An 18,494-nucleotide genomic window follows, 5' to 3' on the forward strand; every position below is an offset into this window, starting at 1 on the left:
TCGGAAAAAACTTATGACAAAATTGATCACGGTGATGAAAAACTTTCAATAGAAATTGTGTGTGAAATAAATTTTTTCGTCAATTCCTGGTGGGTGATGAAAAGTTTACAATAAAGCTTCTTTTCACTCTTGACCGAAGAGAATCGATTTTCCTTTGCTTTTGCAGCGACGGTCCGCATTCTGGTCACATGTCCAGCCTAATGCATAAGCGTATTTTCATGCTTAATACAGCTCATGATTCATGCGACTACATCACACTTCGTCGTAGATGGTTAAAACCGCAAGCTCCCGTCACGAAAGCGACTAATGCCTCGCCTGTTATTTTGAGGTTTCTTTGGATTCCTTCAGCGGCGTTGGATCAGCTTTGTCAGATTAGCCAAAAAACTATCACCCATATTCTATATTTCGGACACATTGAAATAATTTGTATTCGTTCGGAGTACAAAATAAAGAGGTATGTTTAAACATTATCTGTCAAAGCTCGCTTTCCAGGATCAGTCGGATTTATCACGAGGTAAACGTTTGATCCATCGTAGAGTGATTTTCTCGAAAATCAGCTTCGTAACCGTTTTTCAGCTCACTAATTGCATTCTTAACGTCCTTCTGTGAGGGTGGCTCCATGGTTTAACCATCGCACAGGATTCTTATCTTGTTTCTGTTGTTCTCTATGCTTACTTCTCCATTCAACAGCGTGGCAGCCCCCTCACTTCTCGCAGAAACCACTTCTATTTTGGTTTACTGACTAGTAGGGATTATCCCTTAGTTTAAGTCCAAACGAGCGGCAGCGAGTAAGGACAACATGTACCCAACGTTTGTCCGGGTTGAAGGCCATGAATATTTTCGGCCGAATGTGACGTTCGGCCATTCGTGTTTCGGTCTTTTGTGATTCGACCATTCGTGATGCGACCGTTTGTGATTCAGCCATTAGATATACATATTATGCCATTTGTTGTTTCGGTCGTTCGTGGGTAATCTCTTTCTACGAGATTTTCTATAGAATCTGTTCGAGCTTATCGTAAAACACGTCTTTAGCGTCTTCGACTATGTCCGTTGTCCATACGTAAATTGAATTTGCCCGCCGAAGTTCCTGAAAAGTTGCAATCTTGATTCCCATTCGATGAGCTGCCGAGCGAGTAGGCCAACTGCTCCGGCTTCATGAATGTTTCGGACATTCGAAGTAATCGAATTTTTAGTCGGTTGTCATAATAGTTAAAAATTCTTCTATTACAGAAGTAGTACTACAAAGAGAAAAGTGATGCAAGCTTGTAGAATGATCGCAGTTTCGGATATTTTCAATTTGTTCTCATCAAATGCATTTTTATCACGCTTTTGGTTTGCTGATCTCTATTTTTATTAATAGGAGTTTCCATATTCTCAAATTTAATAATTAATTTACTTTAATTACTATATAATATGCTTCCTCTTTTTCCTTCGCTTCTGTCCCTCGCAAAAAATATTACCGCACTGTTATAATTCCCTTCACTGTTGCATTGGAAATTTTGTATATCTGCGCTATCAGACCTAATGCTAGTTGTGGGATCGCATGTCGTGCGCAGATGTTTAGCTATAGGTGTGAAATTTAAACCGACAGAAACTGCTTCAGCATCAAGGGTAAACTGAAGAATGTATGCGCAAAAAAACAGGGCAGCAAATTTGTTTATTTCTTTGTACAAAGATTGATGTAATTGCATACATTGATTCCGAGACAGGTGTGTCTTACAAATCACGCCAAACTACGATGCTTCTGGAGCAGAAACCACTTCGGGATTCTTTGTTAAGCGACAGCGGCGAAGCGATAGCGTATATTTCTATGGATCAGTATGCGCAAAAATACATTTCAAGCGAATCGAATAGGATGGAGTTAATTTTTTTGTGGTCTGTTCAGGAAAAGGAATCGAATCTAGTAGAGAGATTTTTCGCGAATGCAACAGATTTTTGCGGAGCTCACAGGCATTCATCAGTTAACTTTCATTGTTTGAGTGTTACAATGTATATTCGCTTCCATTATAATCCGTGCAATGTCGGCGTCAACTTGTATAAGAATGCGAGTGTACGCGCGCGTGCTTATTTTCGTTTATGTAACGTGTGTTTGTCTGTTTGTGTGAAGGGGTGAGTGTCGGTATGTAGGTCCATGCCCAACGCATGGTTCTCTTCTTTCCAATAGTTTTACATCACTAGTTAGCCATTTTAAGCTAAATACACATAAACTTTCCTATCCTCGGGCGTTCGCGCCAAATACTCGCGCTCGATAAGACCCTCTATTCTCTTCTTGATAATCACCGGTGAGGGCATAAACCGGCTCTTCAACTGAGTGGTCACATCTGATACCAGCAGGTTATGCTACAAAAATGAGAAAGAAAGAATGGTGGATTAGCTACAAAGTTAAGAAAACCGGGTCGACTAAATGCTTACCGCCATCTTCTTTCGAGCCTTCATGATCCTCACTATAGCGGCTTCTATTTCGTGTTTTCGATCCTCGTCTACCTTGCTTCGAGTTTCTTTCCTTTCTGGCTCCGATTCACCCTTGGCGGCTACCGTTTGGATTTTGACTCTGTAGAAGAAGTTGTTAATGCAATTAATTCTAACAACTGAAATTCTCTAGACTTGTTGTAACTTATTGAAATTTGTTACTTGAATCGCGGGGGATTATTCTAGGTGCATGCTAGAGCTAGCGAACGAAACTTACTTGTGGAATTTGGAGACGAAAGCATCGTTCACGTAGAACATGTTCGTCGGTTCGATGTCCTTCGATTTGGGCGTTCGCACCAGCAACCGTTGCTGCTGTTTGCCCATGGACAGCGACTGCAGTGCCCGAATCAGATCCTTTCCGGGGATGTCAGTTTCCTGCTGAATTTCGTCATAACTTAACCTTTCGCGATTATTAAACAGCATCAGGACACACATCTTAAAACAAAAAAAGAGAGTACAAAACAGTAAGTTCTGAATGTTTTGCGCTGATCGTTGACAGATAATAACCTGATAGGTTGAAAGTTGCAGGACGTGCTTTCTGGGTGCACCGAGTGCTAACGGAGGTCCCGTCGACCCAGAGGCTACAGCTGTACTACTACATGCCCCATCTGCACTTTCTTTGTCGGCTTTGACGCCATAGAATTCAGCGTTCATATACACTGTGCCTGCATTACACAAAAAGAAAATAAAAATTAATCTGTTTCGTTCGCATCTACCTACAAACGCGTCGTAATCGATGACTAACCTAACTGTGGCTGTAAAGTTAGTTGCCGGCCTGAATGCTTCGCTAAATAGAAACGCTTGAATGTTTCGAATGCTCTCCTTGGTGCCTGCGGGATGTTGCAGTTCGGCGTTGCCGACTAAAGAAACCAAAATGGGAAATATGTTATCAAACGAAAGTTGCTAATTTATAACCGAACTCACCTGTGTTGGCCAAAATCCGGTCGTAAGAATTCGAACCGACAATTCTACACCGTCCAGAGCAGATGGATCGTTACTGATGTGATTTTTGAATTCCTCCATTACGGTGTTCGATACGGACATATCCTTGAACATGCCTTCCAATTTTGAGGTAAATTGACAACCGCATTCAGTCTAAAAAATCGTTGTTCAACATACGTACTAACTAACGCAATCTACAAATACCTTACCTTTAATTTCGATATCATATTCTTCTCCGAATCGTCGCTCACAGACTTGTTCAGCAGCAGACGCTTCGCTAGATGTGCCTTATAATATCGTTCAAACACGTCCTTTTCCAATAAATATCTGAATAGTACCATAGTTTTGTCCAGTATGGTTTCAATCTCTTGTTCTGACATCTGGAATAAGTGCAAATAGTTATTATAGCTTATCAATTATACACGAAATAACCCGAGAAACATACCCCTTTACATCCTTTCTTTAGCTTATCGTCGATAAACAGTGACAAATATTCCGGTGACTTACTGTTCAAGTTCAGGAAATGTTCAAAATCGGACGAGATCATGTTCTTGAAGATCTTATCATTGTTGAACGAGTGGTGCAAGAAATGATCGAAACGATCCTTCAGATCCAACAGGTTCTGAACGAACGTGATCGGATTGGTGCCGCTCTCTTCCTCTTTCACCAGATTTTTTCCCATCGAACGCAAATGCTGCGAAACACAGTCGGCGATCGTCTTCAAACCGCCGTTCACTCGGGAGAACAATTTGTACATACAAGCCAAGTCCTCTGTCTTGGTATTTTTCAGCATGTAAACTACACCGGAGTTCTCCATCTCAACAATCGTGCGCATGTGCTTCTTTATCAGCTCATCTTCAACAACTTCAACAATACGACACTCGGTACTTTCGTCCAGATACAGTTTAGCACGTTCCGCCTCTTCCGTGATACGAGCCTCAACACGGCGGATGTACACGCTGGCACTGTTTTCCGAAAGGAACTTCTGAGATTCGAGCTTATAGAAAGATGCCGACTGCGTAAGGAACGGCCGCTCGAAATCTTCCTCATAAACCCAACGATTGTTGATACCGAGTACCATTAGCATTTGGCAAGCATTTTTAATAGCGATGTGATCTATAGCCTCACCTTTTCGCTCGCACATCACCATGCTAAGTAGAGTTTCGCGCATATGATCTCGAATGCGTCCATATCGAACAACCTGCAATTAAATAGAACGCACACATTTAGAAGGTTAATTCGTACCAGTCCATAAAACTAGTCACCTGATCTCGGAATATAATCAATCCTAAATTATACACGTTGTCAACATCATTCTGCTGCACGTATACCCGGTCCATGTACATTAGAATATCTCGGATCATCACCATCGACGTCTGGTGATCGTTCCAAGCCTGATTGAGCGTCTGCAGAAAATTACAGTTGAAACTACGCAGCACTTCCTCTCGGACCTTTGTCTCCAGGTGCAATGTCACCACATCCTTCAGGCCCGTGTACAGCCGCTCACCGTGTTTGTGCAACACCATGGTGTACGCATTCCGGTACAGCTCTTCGAATGACAGGCCCGAGTTGTTCTTCTTTTGGATCTCCTGTATTGCATTCTTCAGCAGTGACCAGATGGACTCCACGTATTTCTCGTCCATAGTCATCTTAAATAGAATGGAAAAAAATTGAATTAAGTCTTAAAAGAAATTCAACTTAACAATTTGTGAGGCCGGTATACATAGATAAACGGAAATTCGACGTAGATTTCACACCAGATCGGATGCGTTCTATGCATCGGGATGGTATTAATACGAGACACTCTACTAGAGTGTAAGGCCGATTTTATACGTTTGCTGACTCCCTCCAACATTTCGCTAAAACTCGCGAGTGGTCAACCATGCATTGGGATGCTGTGGCCGTTAATTTGTTTACGAAAAATCTTGAAGTGTGGAACCAAATAAAAAATTCTTGATGAGAAAAAAGTTGAATAAAAACGACAGATTGTAGGCAGGTAATCTGTCAAAAATTATAACATCAAAGTAGACAAGCATGTAAAAAAAATCGCGCAGCAACGGAAATCAGATCAGACCAAGGTCTTTATTGACCTTGGATCAGATTTCTCTAGATTTTGTTGTACTACGGGATGGATGACACAAAATTAATTAGTACCCAGTGCGGAAAAGAAACTTATAAATCGCGGATAGCTATGATTGAATAAAGAATTGATTAAACAACTGAAATAAATAAAGGTTATGTTGTTGCGATCTAACTTACGCAGCCGTAATTTTTAGAATAGATAAATGTACTTTAGTTGCAATAAACACGGTAAAGGTCAAAAAGCGTGTAGGGCGCTATATCTCTGCATATTAGCGTTGGTAAGAGGAAATGCTTATCAACTTAGGGACTATATTGGCTCGTTTCATTATCCTTGATTTCCCTGATCGCGGATAAGTTCAAGTTGTTACGTGGTTTTTGAGCCGTAAATCTCGCATGTGCATAGTATTTTTCGATATAAATTAAATTATGGTTGTATATAAGCACCATTGGTATTGTATTAAATTTGTTAAAAAGGTATTTTTTATATCTTAATTTTCGTAGTTACTGACTTTACAAGAAAATTTTCGAATATCCAGCTTAGTCTCATATGACTGATGCTTACATACTTACATTATCCATCTAGCTCCGCCCATCTACTAACAACAATTCCTTTCCCGAAATACTTGTGAAGATGCAGAGGATTCCCTGGTCTTTAGTAGCAACAAGTATTGGACTAACATTCCTTTCCATCCCACCAGGACCCGCATTCGGACGTGGCCGGCGTCGGTATTGATCAGCATGCAGGGACCTGATAATGTTGCACAATGAAAAATAGCGTGCTGTCCCAAGTATGCTCTTTCCAGCCATTATTTTGCAATTTTCATCGGTCTTGGTCAATAACGGAGTAGCAGCACACGAGCGGTATCCTATGCTTATGCTTATGCTTATGCTTAATAAACACGGTAAAGGTCAACCTCCACTCCAGAGTATTTGAAGTTTGTTTTTGAAAAATTTACATCCAAATGAACTTGCACTCACTTTATATTAACCCCGACGAAAAAATGAGCTGAATGTTACAAATCGTCAATTTCAGATGAACAACTGCTTTTTAGAAGAATCTACGTGAAGGACAACCGCCTATAGGTAGCTTCGAGGTACGATGCTGATCTAACACGCCAGTCGTCGCATGTTCAAATCTCGGCTAGGTGGTGCTTGCTAGACAGTTGAGGGTGGCCACTCAATTTCAAATTCCTGGTTTATGTATGACTAGCTGACCCGACAAGCTTCGTATTCCCACAAATTAAACTGTGTTGTACATAAATCGTGAATCTCGGATGACCCTTGTCACAACTTTGAGTTTTGCAAGCTTCTGGGGATTTCAAGGGTATTTTAATATACAAATTTTCCTCACAGTAAAGTAGAAAACAACTTCCTCCCCTTGCTTAGCCTGATAAATAGCCTGATTCGCCATCATTACAAACCATTTCGCCGAATACCATTTTGCGGAACACCAATTCTCGGTTGACCATAACGCGGAATATAGAGTTTCGCAGAATACCATTTCGCGAAAAACCTTACGCGGGGTGTACCATTTCACGGAAAATCTTTTCGTAGAAAGTACCATTTCGCAGGGGTGACCCAACTGAAGGAAAGTAGTAGAGGTCAGTAGATCTAGGAATATAAATAAACCAGTGGCGACTCGTCCGCATGTTCAACCTGTTCATAGGACAGGCAACAAAATTCAACCCGACAAATTTTTTTTCATCACTAGTTCATGATTTCGTTTGAACCGACGCATATGCAATACGAATAATTCGGTAAATTATTAGTTTAGTTTACGAAGCTGCTGAGCAAACCGCTCAACACGACGTTTGAACGTTGCTTTGATCTCAATGCACAAGCATATACCAACACATTATTCCTGGTGTTGATTCTGGGTACGAAGGAGATAAAAAGAGAACGTGAAACAGCTTTTACTCGAAAGCGCGGGCGCATTATTGTCTCATTACTCGTTCATCTTCAGCATTGAACAACTTACTATCACATATCCCTATGGCCTGCGCTTTGATTCCATTTTATCTAGTCACGAAGCTAATGAGCAAAACGTTCAATACGACGCTTGATCGTTACTTTAGAGATTAGCACCAGGAACAATGTATTGGTACGAAGGGAATGGCATGCATTATTCGCCAAATTTTCTCATTAACTCGTTCATCTTTAGCATTGAACAACTTACGCATATTGCTTTTGGTGCGTGTGGTGGTTGTTCTTGAATTTGGTTCAATAGGTAAATTGAACGGAAAGTCTTAGGTTCGTAGTTAAAATTCAGAGACGAGTTTGCTGGTAAAGTAAACCGCCGTATTCCGTTGTTATTTAAATAATAGGGGTATTCACGTAGCGCTTGTTATGTTGCGTATACGGAGTATTGCGTATTTATACTGCCGCTACTCTGCCGCTTCCATAGAAACCGGAACTGCTATACGAATTGCGGCAGCATATACACGAAATACACCGTTTACGCAACATAGCAAGCGCTACGTGAATACCTCTAATGTTTGTTTTATGAATAAAATATAGAATTTCGATAATAAAAAAGCTGCTTATTAATTTGTATTTTTCGCTGGTTGAACAGGTAAGCTAAACCACCACGAGTCGCCACTGAAATAAACCTAGATAGAGGTGATCTCTACGGGGGGCTGCCCCCCGCAGTGACCGGCGCTTCCGATGGCAGGTCGCCGGCAACACTCGCGGCCTGTGGCCGTCTTGCGCTGAATTATGTAATGTAACTATTGATAGTTTTTGGTGATCTTGTTATTGATTAATGTTTTATGAAAGTCTAAAATTTCTCGCGCTCGATTAGTTTTTGAGTTACGCAAAAATTTCTGTTTTATTTGTATGATCCTTATCCCCCTACCACAGGGGTGAAGGGTCTCAAACCATCATTAAAAAAATTACTGCCTCCAAAACCCCCCACATGCCAAATTTGGTTCCATTTGCTTGATTACTTCTCGAGTTATGAGGAAATTTGTATTTCATTTGTATAGGAGTCGTAATAACGCGCATATGCATTTGTATAACGTAACGTAAAACAGACCCCATTGTGGTCCCTAGCCTCTTATCTAGCAACTCTTACCACGTGGTACCAGCTGGAATACGAGCAACCTTAGCGGAGATCGGGTAACCAACCCCGGTGGAAACTAAGGTCGTATACCAACAGGGGAGGAGGCACAGTGTGTCTGCCCCCCATCACGAGACTCGGTAGCGTAAGCCCTAGTACGGCTACCTATCTAAACCAAAAAACTTACAAGAGTCAAGAAATATCTTCTCGGAATATTCGGCATGGACCAAGGCGACGAAATAAGGACATGGAATGGAGACTTGGTACCTGGAACTGCAGATCGCTAAATTTCGTTGGTGGCGACAAAGTGCTGCTCGATCAGCTGGAACCCCGAAAGTTTGGCATCGTGGCACTACAGGAGATCTGTCGCAAAGGAGAGAAGGTGTGGAAGATCCCGCGGCTTCCCGAGGCTTGGTGATCAAAAGCACCTTCTTTCCTCACAAAGACATACACAAGGCCACCTGGAGATCACCTGACCAACGAACCTCGAACCAAATCGACCATATTCTCATCGAGGGCCGGTTTTTCTCGAACAACACCAACGTACGCTCTCTATGGAGTGCGGATATTAACTCGGACCACTACCTAGTAGCAGTACATGTGCGCTCAAAATTATCGACGGTTTATACCTCGCGACAAAGTCGCCCTCCCCGACATTCGGCAACTAGACAACCCGCGAACTGCCGAAAACTACGCGCGCGTACTGGATGAAGCTCTACCTTCCTCTGTGGAGCTAGATGCTTCGACCCTCGAAAACGGATGCTGTAGGATACGCTCAGCCGTTAACGAGGCCGCAACCGCGATGCTAGGTGTGGAAACCTCGAGTGCATAAAATGATTGGTTTGACGGGAAATGCCAAGATGCGATAGAGAGAGGAAAAAAGAGCTTGGGAAAACTATCTGAGCATATCCACGAGAGAGAATTTGGCCAAGTATCGACGAGCGAGGAATAAGTTGACCCCGATCCTGAAGAGGAAAAAGCGTCAGAAGAAGGATAGAGATCGTGAGGAGCTAGAACTATTCCGGGCTAATGACACCCGCAAGTTTTACGAGAAGGTGAACCAAACTCGCAAGGCCCACACACCAAATCCTGACATGTGTAGGGACGAGGGAGGGGATCTAATCATAAACGAGCGCGAGGTGATCGACAGGTGGAAGCAGTTCTTCGATGAACACCTCAACGGCGATATAGCAGCAGGAGACGCAATGGAAGTTAACCTCGGAATACTACAAACGACAACAGTGTACCGGCTCCCGATCTCGAAGAGATCCGACGAGAAATCGGTATGCTGAAGAATAATAGAGCCACCGGAAAGGACCGACTCCTGGCAGAACTCTTCAAAAATGACCAAGAACCACTAGTAGCGGCACTTCACTGGCTAATTTCAAGGATTTGGGAAGAAGAGAAACTACCGAAGGAGTGGATGGAACGCGTAGTCTGTCCCATCTACAAAAAGGGCGACCGGCTAGACTGCTGGAACTACCGCGGCATTACGCTGGTCAACGCCACCTACAAGGTGCTCTCCCAGATTTTGTTGCGTCGTCTATCCCCAATAGCAAGAGAATTCGTAGGGCAGTATCAGGCGGGCTTTATGGGGGCCCATGCTACTACGGATCAAATTTTTACTCTCCGACAAATCCTTCAGAAATGTCGAGAGTACAACGTGCCCACGCATTATTTTTGCCCTTCGCAAGACGTTTCGATCAAGGAGCATACGCCGCCGCACAAAACTGACGATGTACAAAACGCTAATCAGACCGGTAGTCCTCTACGGACTTGAGACAGTAACTTTACTTACGGAAGACATACGTGCATTTGCCGTTTTTGAACGAAAGGTGTTGCGGACTATTTTTGGCGGAGTACAGACGGAAAGCGGAGAGTGCCGGAGACGTATGAATCGTTCGCTATAGGCACTGCTTGGAGAGATTCCCATCGTACACCTGGCGAAAGTTGACAGACTACGGTGGGCCGGCCACGTCGCAAGGATTCCGGACAACTGTGTAGTGAAATCCGTTCTCTTCAAGAACCCCACCGGCACCACGAATAGAGGGACTCAACGTGCTAGATGGCTCGACCAGGTTGAGACCGATTTGCGTGTCGAGACGCGCAACGAATTGGCGACGTGTAGCCCAGGACCGAGTACAATGGAGAGGAATTCTTGATACGGCAAGAGCCATCGCGGCTCTCGGCTGAATAAGTAAGTAAGTTGTATAGGAGCCCCCCTCCTGAAGCGGGGAGAGGTTTCAATTCACCATAGAAAAAATTCTTGTCTCCAAAAACACCCAAATGCCAAATTTGGTTCCCTTTGCTTGATTAGTTCTCGACTTCTGAGGAAATTTGTATTCCATTTGTACGGAAACCCCCCTCTTAAAAGGGAGAGAGGTCATTATTCCCCTTCTAAAGAGGGGAGGGGTGTCAATTCACCGTAGAAAAAAAATTGCCTACAAAAACACCCACATGCTAAATTTGGTTCCATTTGCTTGATTAGTTCTCGAGTTGAGGAAATTTGTATTTCATTTGTATGGGAGCCCCCCTCCTAAAGTCGGGATGGGTCTCAATTCACCATAGAAAAAAATTTTGTCTCCAAAAATACCCACATGTAAAATTTTGTTCCATATTTTTGATTAGTTCTCGAGTTATGCAGAAATTTGTGTTTCATTTGCATGTGAGCCCCCCCCCCCCCCCTTTTAGTGGGGGAGGGGTCTCTAACCATCATAAGAACCTTCCCTGGCCCCAAAAACCCCTATAGGCAAATTTTCACGCCGATCGGTTCAGTAGTTTTCGATTCTATAAGGAACATACGGGCAGACAGACAGAAATCCATTTTTATAGGCATAGATTTGTATGGGAGCCCCCCCCCCTCTTAGGGGTTTTTCGCCGTCGAGAGAACCTTCCCTAGACCCAAAAACCCCTACATGCAAATTTTCACGCCGATCGGTTCAGTAGTCTTCGATTCTATAAGGAACATAGGGACAGACAGACAGACAGACAGAAATCCTTTTTTATAGGTATAGATTTCCCCGAGCGAAAATTTTTTCAACTGATCAGATTGTTTTAAAAATATTTTAAAAAGGGTTTTGAGAAACCCTTTTGAGATCTTGATACAGATAATTGTTCAATTCAAATAAACAAAGCTTGGATCGTTTAGAAATGGAGCAATTAATTTTGGGGTTAGCGGGGCTCTCAGTAGTCGAATATGCGAGTTTTTGACTGCGTTTCGTTGTTCATAAACAGTTCTGTTTGGTTTATATTTTTTGTAGTCTAAAACTAATGTGGTTCCGAAATGTTTATCATGCAAGAGGAGAAAATAAAAATAATTGACACAGCCAACTCCAAAATCCATCACCGTCAACTCGGTAGCAGGGAAAACTGCTGGATTATTTCAAAAGTATTGTGGCGTTAGTTATTAAAAACTTTTTAATAAAAAAATGCTAGAAAATTCTCACGACTGCCGCAAAGGGCAAAGTGCAAACCAAGCGTCGGAGTAAAACCCTTGATCGTCAACTGCGGTTAAAGATCATTCGGAAAGTTAAAGCTAATCCCAATATTCCAGACTAATTTGGAGAACAAACTGAATGTTGACTGATACATTCTGTGATGAATTTGGAAGGCTACAGGTGTTACCGAACAAATGGCCAGAATTAGGGCATGTTTGTTGTACGACCAGGTGCTGACGAAGCGCGATGGATGTGAAACTTATGCGAAAGTCGATTACAGCCGAATATCGGGGGTCAAATTCTTCAAGTCTCCTACTCGCGTTTATCCCAAAAGAGCTGAATCCACCAAATTATTCCCAGTTTCATCCAAGAGATGTATTGGGCGATAATGAAGCGGAAACTGAATATGACGGGGGTCTTGGGAGACGATAAACATTTGTTAGAAATAAAATTGATGGATTCAGCTGACCAAGATCATGACTGGAGCAGGTGTACGTTAGCCGATGAGCAGTATCAACAGTAAAGTGGGAGAATTCCTTCGAAATATAATGTTATTTTCTTTGTTTCGTCTTTAGGAAGTGTTTCGATCGAAAGAACAGTTAAAAAATATACGCTATCGAATTTGTCCCATTGCTAAATTTAATCAAATGGGCACTTAGCTCTTTTGAACCGATGACATCTCCATGTCCGGATGGTATTCTATCCATTTTTTACAGAAAATGGACGACGTTATAATGTCAGAGCTCATCAACCTTTTTCGAGCCATTTTCGCTTTGGGACATATTCCGGATTCCGGCAGAAGGTAGAGGTTGTGTTCATACCTAAGAAAGATAAAAAAGAGAAACCTATGCAAAAGGCTTTAAAACCAATAAGTCTTACATTAATGCTTTCAAGTTGATGGAGAAAATCACAAATAACGCAACAAGTTTTCGAAGAGCTCTTCGTTGCATGGAAATCAACATACTTACTAAAACGGCCAAACTACGGAAACCGCACTGCATTGTGTAGTGGCGTTCATTGAGAAATCACTCGAATATCAAGAGACGGGACATTTTGCTTTCCTTGATATTGAAGGAGCTTTCGATTACACGTCCTTCGTTTCAGTTATTACGACTCTCTTCCAAAATGGAATCGACTACACTATAATAAGCTAGATTCAAGCAATGCATTCGAGCAGACAAATCACAGCATCATTGAGAAATATACTGGTCACGATTTCGGTGATCAAAGGATGTCCACAAGAAGTTCTCCCCCTTGCTTTGGACACTGTTGGTCGATGCACTCCTTCACAAGATGCCGCAGTCTCATAACCAGACTATTGCTTAGGCCGTTGACGTAGAACTTATCGTCAGAGAAAAGTACTATCAAGTTGTTTATTAGCAGTTCTAAAGGCCACCGTGTTATTATGCTTACTAGACGAGTTTTAATATAAACTCCACAAAAACAGGCGTTAGCAAACAGTACAGCTTAGACTATGCTGTTAAGAAAGCATTCTGTTGCAACCAAATACAGGAATGCAGATCAAACATTTAAACAGTTTATCTACCCAAATTTTACAGTAGATAAAAACTACTCAACTTAACTCGTAGTAAACTACGCACAATCACGGGACTGCTAACTGGACTCTGTCCCGCTTTTTTTATTTAAAGAATATCGGAAGATACCGTAACCTGCCGCTCTTGTAACTCTGAACTTGAAAGTTTAGCGCATCTGCTCTGCAATTACGTGGCTCTTGCTTTATGTAGGCATGACTTCTCCGGAAGTATCCTTCCTATCCTAGAACTCAAATCCCAAAAGGTCATTGATGTTATTAACCATGTAGTACCGAATTGGACCACAAGATTACAGCTATCTAGCTCAACTCCATCAATGAGCATTCCGCAAACTATGTAGAGCAATTGGAGCCTGCCCCAAAAGATGAGCATTTTAACTATCATAGTGACATACAAAAAAGCCTCGCTGCTCAATATGCACAGGGCCTCGCGTGTTGTAACGCCGGCTCTGGAGCGCTTGAACCTCGCACTTCGTTGGCAACGCCTTCGGGGTGCACGGATTAGTTGTTTCATTCTCACTTATACTTCCGTACTGTTTTAAATAGTTTAACACCATTTTGAAGACTTAGTAGCATGAGTTAATTGACACCGTATGCACGCTAGCCAAATTTTTACCTGGATTGTCAACTCTCTTTATGTTTATAAATGAAAAGATGGCTACTGCGTTGAATATGTTCCCCGGGGGGATTCAGTTACAGGTATCGTTATTACAATTGAACAGCATGGTTCCGGCAAGTATGACGGGTAACACATTAAACAAGTTGCCACTGCCGTGTAAAACCTCTTTTACAGACAAAAGTGATAAAATTGCATTTTCTCAATTTCATGTCCGTGGCATATTAGCCAATTCTTCAGTTATAGGCAGTGAACTATCAGTTACACAAGGAACGGGACGGAACCAGAATGGAATGAATCTCGTTTCCAATACACCACAATATCGCATCAAAGTGCAAGTTTCATCATTGACATAGTTTAATTCACTATTTAGAAGGATTCCAACTGAACACCTGGTGAAAGTCGGAAGGCGACGGAGGGCCGGCCACGTCGCAAGGATGCCGGACGACTTGCAATAAAATCTGTTCTCTTCAAAAACCTCAACGACACCAGGAATAAAGTAGCCTTCCAGCCCAGTCAGACTCGAAGAAAAATTTTAGATCACAAATGAAACACTCTGCTATTTAGGCATACTAAGAAGCTAAATATTACTAAATTAGATTACTTACGAAAGCAGAAAGTATTCTTTAGAACTTTCTCCTCAAAAAATTACCACCCATTATAACAATGTTGACATCTATCAAATGTATGAATAAAGCATTATTTCGCCAGCAACACAAAGTTCATTGCTTCCCATGGCACCGCACCAGCTGACGCTGGCATCCTCCACCAGCTCACTCACAGTTTCCAACTGGCATTTCTGCACCACAGCCACATCACGGTAATGAATGAAGCAACAAAAGATCACACTTACCGGGAAAGCCCGAATCCGCATTTTGCCTTCCTTTTTCTGCGTCGAAAGACGGCTCATTTTGAAAGCAAATCCAATTTAATCGCCTTCCTCTCCTCGGCAGACCGCCTCCGTTGGGTCTGTCTGACCTTTTCGTTTCTTTCTGCTTGCCGTCAGGCGAAACAAGCAAACCACCACTGGCAGATTGGAAAATCTGCTCGAATTTATCTTCTGCGTTCTACACGGCTTTTGCACTGTAATCACAAGCAGTCTTCTTTGTCTCACTTTCTTCCACTGAATTTGTTACTATTTCGCGTATTTTATTTACTTTATTAATCGATTTGCGTCGGATAATTTGCTCACTAAACTTCTGCAGCTTCTCTTACCGCAAACACGCACACACTGGTGCAGAATTTTTGCTGACAGTGTCCTATTTTTTGAGACTTAAAACGCTTTACCAGGGTAAAGGATAACGGTAGTATACTGCTGGTGCTGCTGCTGCTGGGGACACTGAAGACCGAGCACTACCGATTTGAAGACAGCCGCTTTATGAATGAATCGATCACTCTCAAACCAAGTCATTGTGTTGCAGGAAAAATATTGTTTCTAAATTTTAGCTTGATTTTTCTGTTCATTTTGATGCACTAGTGTAAACAGGATCAACGGTGAATTCTAGAATGTAATAGTTTAGGTAAAATTGCTATCAATACTTAATCGTCATCATTATTGTCTTCCTCGGAAAAAGTCAAACTCATTAAAAAGCAAAATCAGCAGAAAATTACTTAAAATGAGGTACTGCATATAGCAGGTAGAATATTTCTTAGGGAATTGAAAAACGAGAACTCTCAAGCGGTCAAGCTAAAGTTCTTTGCATATATTTTTAAAATCTTAATTTAGAAGTGAATATAAACCAGGGTTGCACGTAAAAATTATCTAGTGCTACTCAAACAAAACAAATTTTAGTAATGTACCACAGCCTCTTAAAATATTTCAAAGAGCTTCAAAACGATTCCACGCTATACCTTACACACAAAACCCGCTCTGAATCTAAGTGTATATTCTACACAAAACAATGCTTTCTTTTAAAGCACATTTATAAAGAAAATCAACTAAAAAATCTGCTGATAAAAAATTATCAGCACTTTCGTCATTTGCGATCAGTTTATAATTTCATTGACAGTGACAGTAACAGGATTAAAAACAAAAAAAAAAGCTTTTGCTTCAACAATTCTGGATTTAGTTTCCAAAAGGTCGCATAATCAACCCTTTTGCATAGCTTATGCGACTATAATTTCAAAACTAAATCCAGAACTCTCCTGCCACTGCCGCTTTCATTATTATTTTAATTATTAGAGTTGACGCTCAAAACTCTACTTGAGCGAGACTCGTCGACAACAATCACGATTTCATTCTGCCAGTCACTTCGTCACACAAAAAAAAAACGCAGCGAGCTATAGCAGACAGATTTAAAGTGTATCTACATTTTGTTCAATTCCGTACCACGTACATACATTAATTTTGACGGCCGTCGTCGTAACCTCGGCTCTAGTCGACTAGCTTCGATCTTTGTGTTCCATCGCACCCCTATTGTACGATTATGTCTTTGCAAATACGTCCAAAAATTACGGTGCTTGAAGCAAAAAATTAGAAATTAAAAAAAAAACATTGTAAATTTTAGCCACATCCCGTAGGTGCAAAGTGCATTTCTGTCGCAAATTACGGAATTGCTACAGAAACACGACTGGGGACGATTCCGGCTGAGCTGTTTCGGGTTTCCCGTTGGCGATAAGAATACTGATTTTTAGACACCGATCAGCCGAGGATGACAATGATGATGACGGTCATCGAAACACTAGCACATATAGGCAACACCAAAAAAATCATCTTTTCCAATCACAGACAAGACGAACCGAAATAGGAATTCAACCTTTTCGGGTCACTTTTCTCGAGAGAAATCAACTTAACGCACTTTTAAACACTAGCAAACAAACCACGATGGTATAGTGCACAAATTCTACACTAGCAAGAACATTTACAGACTGGAATAACTAACTAGATTATTAACTTTTCTGAAACTTTAGTCGCAGTGCCGTCTTTGTACCGTAATGGCGACCATGTTTTTTCTTCCTCTTTTCATCGCTCTGTCTCTCTAGTGTCCATCAATCAGCAAGTGGGCCCGATACACGAATTGCTTCGAGTAGCTCGATTGTCGAGCACTTTTTGACAATCGCCGTTTGCCCGTTTGTCAAATTGCGACAACTTTGCGCAAAATCATCATTGATTATGTAAAGGAGTGCGGGGTTATCTGGACCTTTGCATGCACTGATACAAAGACTATCCACCTTTTCGCGTGCGTAATTGAGATTGCTGACAGCTACCGTACGCACACAAGGCCGCGTATACGTACACGCGATTTGTTGCTGCTGCTGTTGGTTTTTCCATGACGTTTTTCAAATTGGGGGAAAAGAACACCTTGAGGAAAGGAGCGAACGAGGTTTGCAGAGCAGCACTCGACTGGAATCCACAAGGACAGCGTAGAAGAGGCAGACCCAGATGCTCATGGCGACGGAGCTTAGCCAACGACATCCGGGCTGTAGACGAGAACCTGTCCTGGCGACATGTAAAAGTCATGGCGGGTAACCGTCAGCAGTGGAGATCTCTGATTTCATCCCTTTGTTCTGCCGGACCGGCGGACAGGGACACATAAGTAAGTAAGTAAGGGAAAAGAAACCACCAACACAATCTCAAATTAGCAAGCTCTATGACGGCTAGTGGGTACAACTTTCGGAAAACGTTATAGCATACCTTTGGCAACGCAACGTCGTCCGCATGTTCAACCTGTTCATAGGACAGGCAACAAAATTCAGCCCGACAAAATTGTTTTCATCACTCGTTCATGAATTTGTTTGCACCGACGCATGCAATACGAAATTAGTTTAGTTACGAAGCTGATGAGCAAACCGTTCTACACAACGTTTGAACGTTGCTTTAGAGATCTCAATGCATAAGTATACCAACACATTATTCCTGGTGATGATTCTTGATACTGAATTAGCACCAGGAACAATGTGTTGGTACGAAGGAGATAAAAAGAGAATGTGAAACAGCTTTTACTCGAAAGCGCGGACGCATTATTGTCTCATTAACTCGTTCATCTTCAGCATTGAATAACTTACTGCCACATATCCCTATGTATTTTTTCACTTTTATTTCACCGAAAAATATCGATGAAACATATTATCACATATCCCTACACACTTAAACGATTCGGTAAAATTTACCGAAATCTAAACAGCTGAACGTTCGGTAAAATTTTTTATTGCACCAAACATTACTAATGATCTGTAAACGTCGATTGGCACCATCGAAATTTTTACCGAACGTTCAGCTGTTTAGATTTCGGTAAAATTTTACCGAAATCTGTGCTTTTTGTTAAGTGTGTATGGCCTGCGCTTTGATTCCGTTTTATTTAGTTACGAAGCTAATGAGCAAAACGTTCAACACGACGT

General features: G+C 41.8%; 1 protein-coding gene across 5 annotated transcripts; it reads right to left on the reverse strand.

The window, feature by feature from the left end:
- Positions 1 to 1,337: 1,337 nt before the first annotated feature.
- On the reverse strand, positions 1,338 to 17,087 carry LOC128744238 (cullin-3). 5 transcript variants are annotated; one of them, XM_053841084.1, is made up of 11 exons: positions 16,955 to 17,087; positions 15,010 to 15,657; positions 4,677 to 5,060; positions 3,857 to 4,612; positions 3,621 to 3,791; positions 3,394 to 3,564; positions 3,215 to 3,329; positions 2,977 to 3,134; positions 2,687 to 2,904; positions 2,413 to 2,551; positions 1,338 to 2,340 (listed from the first exon to the last, which is right to left on the reverse strand). In XM_053841084.1, exons 2-11 carry the CDS (start codon positions 15,064 to 15,066, stop codon positions 2,188 to 2,190), a joined length of 2,322 nt encoding a protein of 773 aa, XP_053697059.1. In that variant the 5' UTR covers positions 15,067 to 15,657; positions 16,955 to 17,087; the 3' UTR covers positions 1,338 to 2,187. The 5 variants fall into 5 exon arrangements, with proteins under 5 accessions (XP_053697059.1, XP_053697062.1, XP_053697060.1 ...); XM_053841087.1 differs by having other exon boundaries at positions 16,913 to 17,087; XM_053841085.1 differs by having other exon boundaries at positions 16,896 to 17,087.
- Between the last annotated feature and the right edge of the window lie 1,407 nt (positions 17,088 to 18,494).

This window comes from Sabethes cyaneus, chromosome 3 (genome assembly GCF_943734655.1).
Source record: "Sabethes cyaneus chromosome 3, idSabCyanKW18_F2, whole genome shotgun sequence".
In the NCBI taxonomy this organism is placed as follows: Eukaryota; Metazoa; Arthropoda; class Insecta; order Diptera; family Culicidae; genus Sabethes; species Sabethes cyaneus.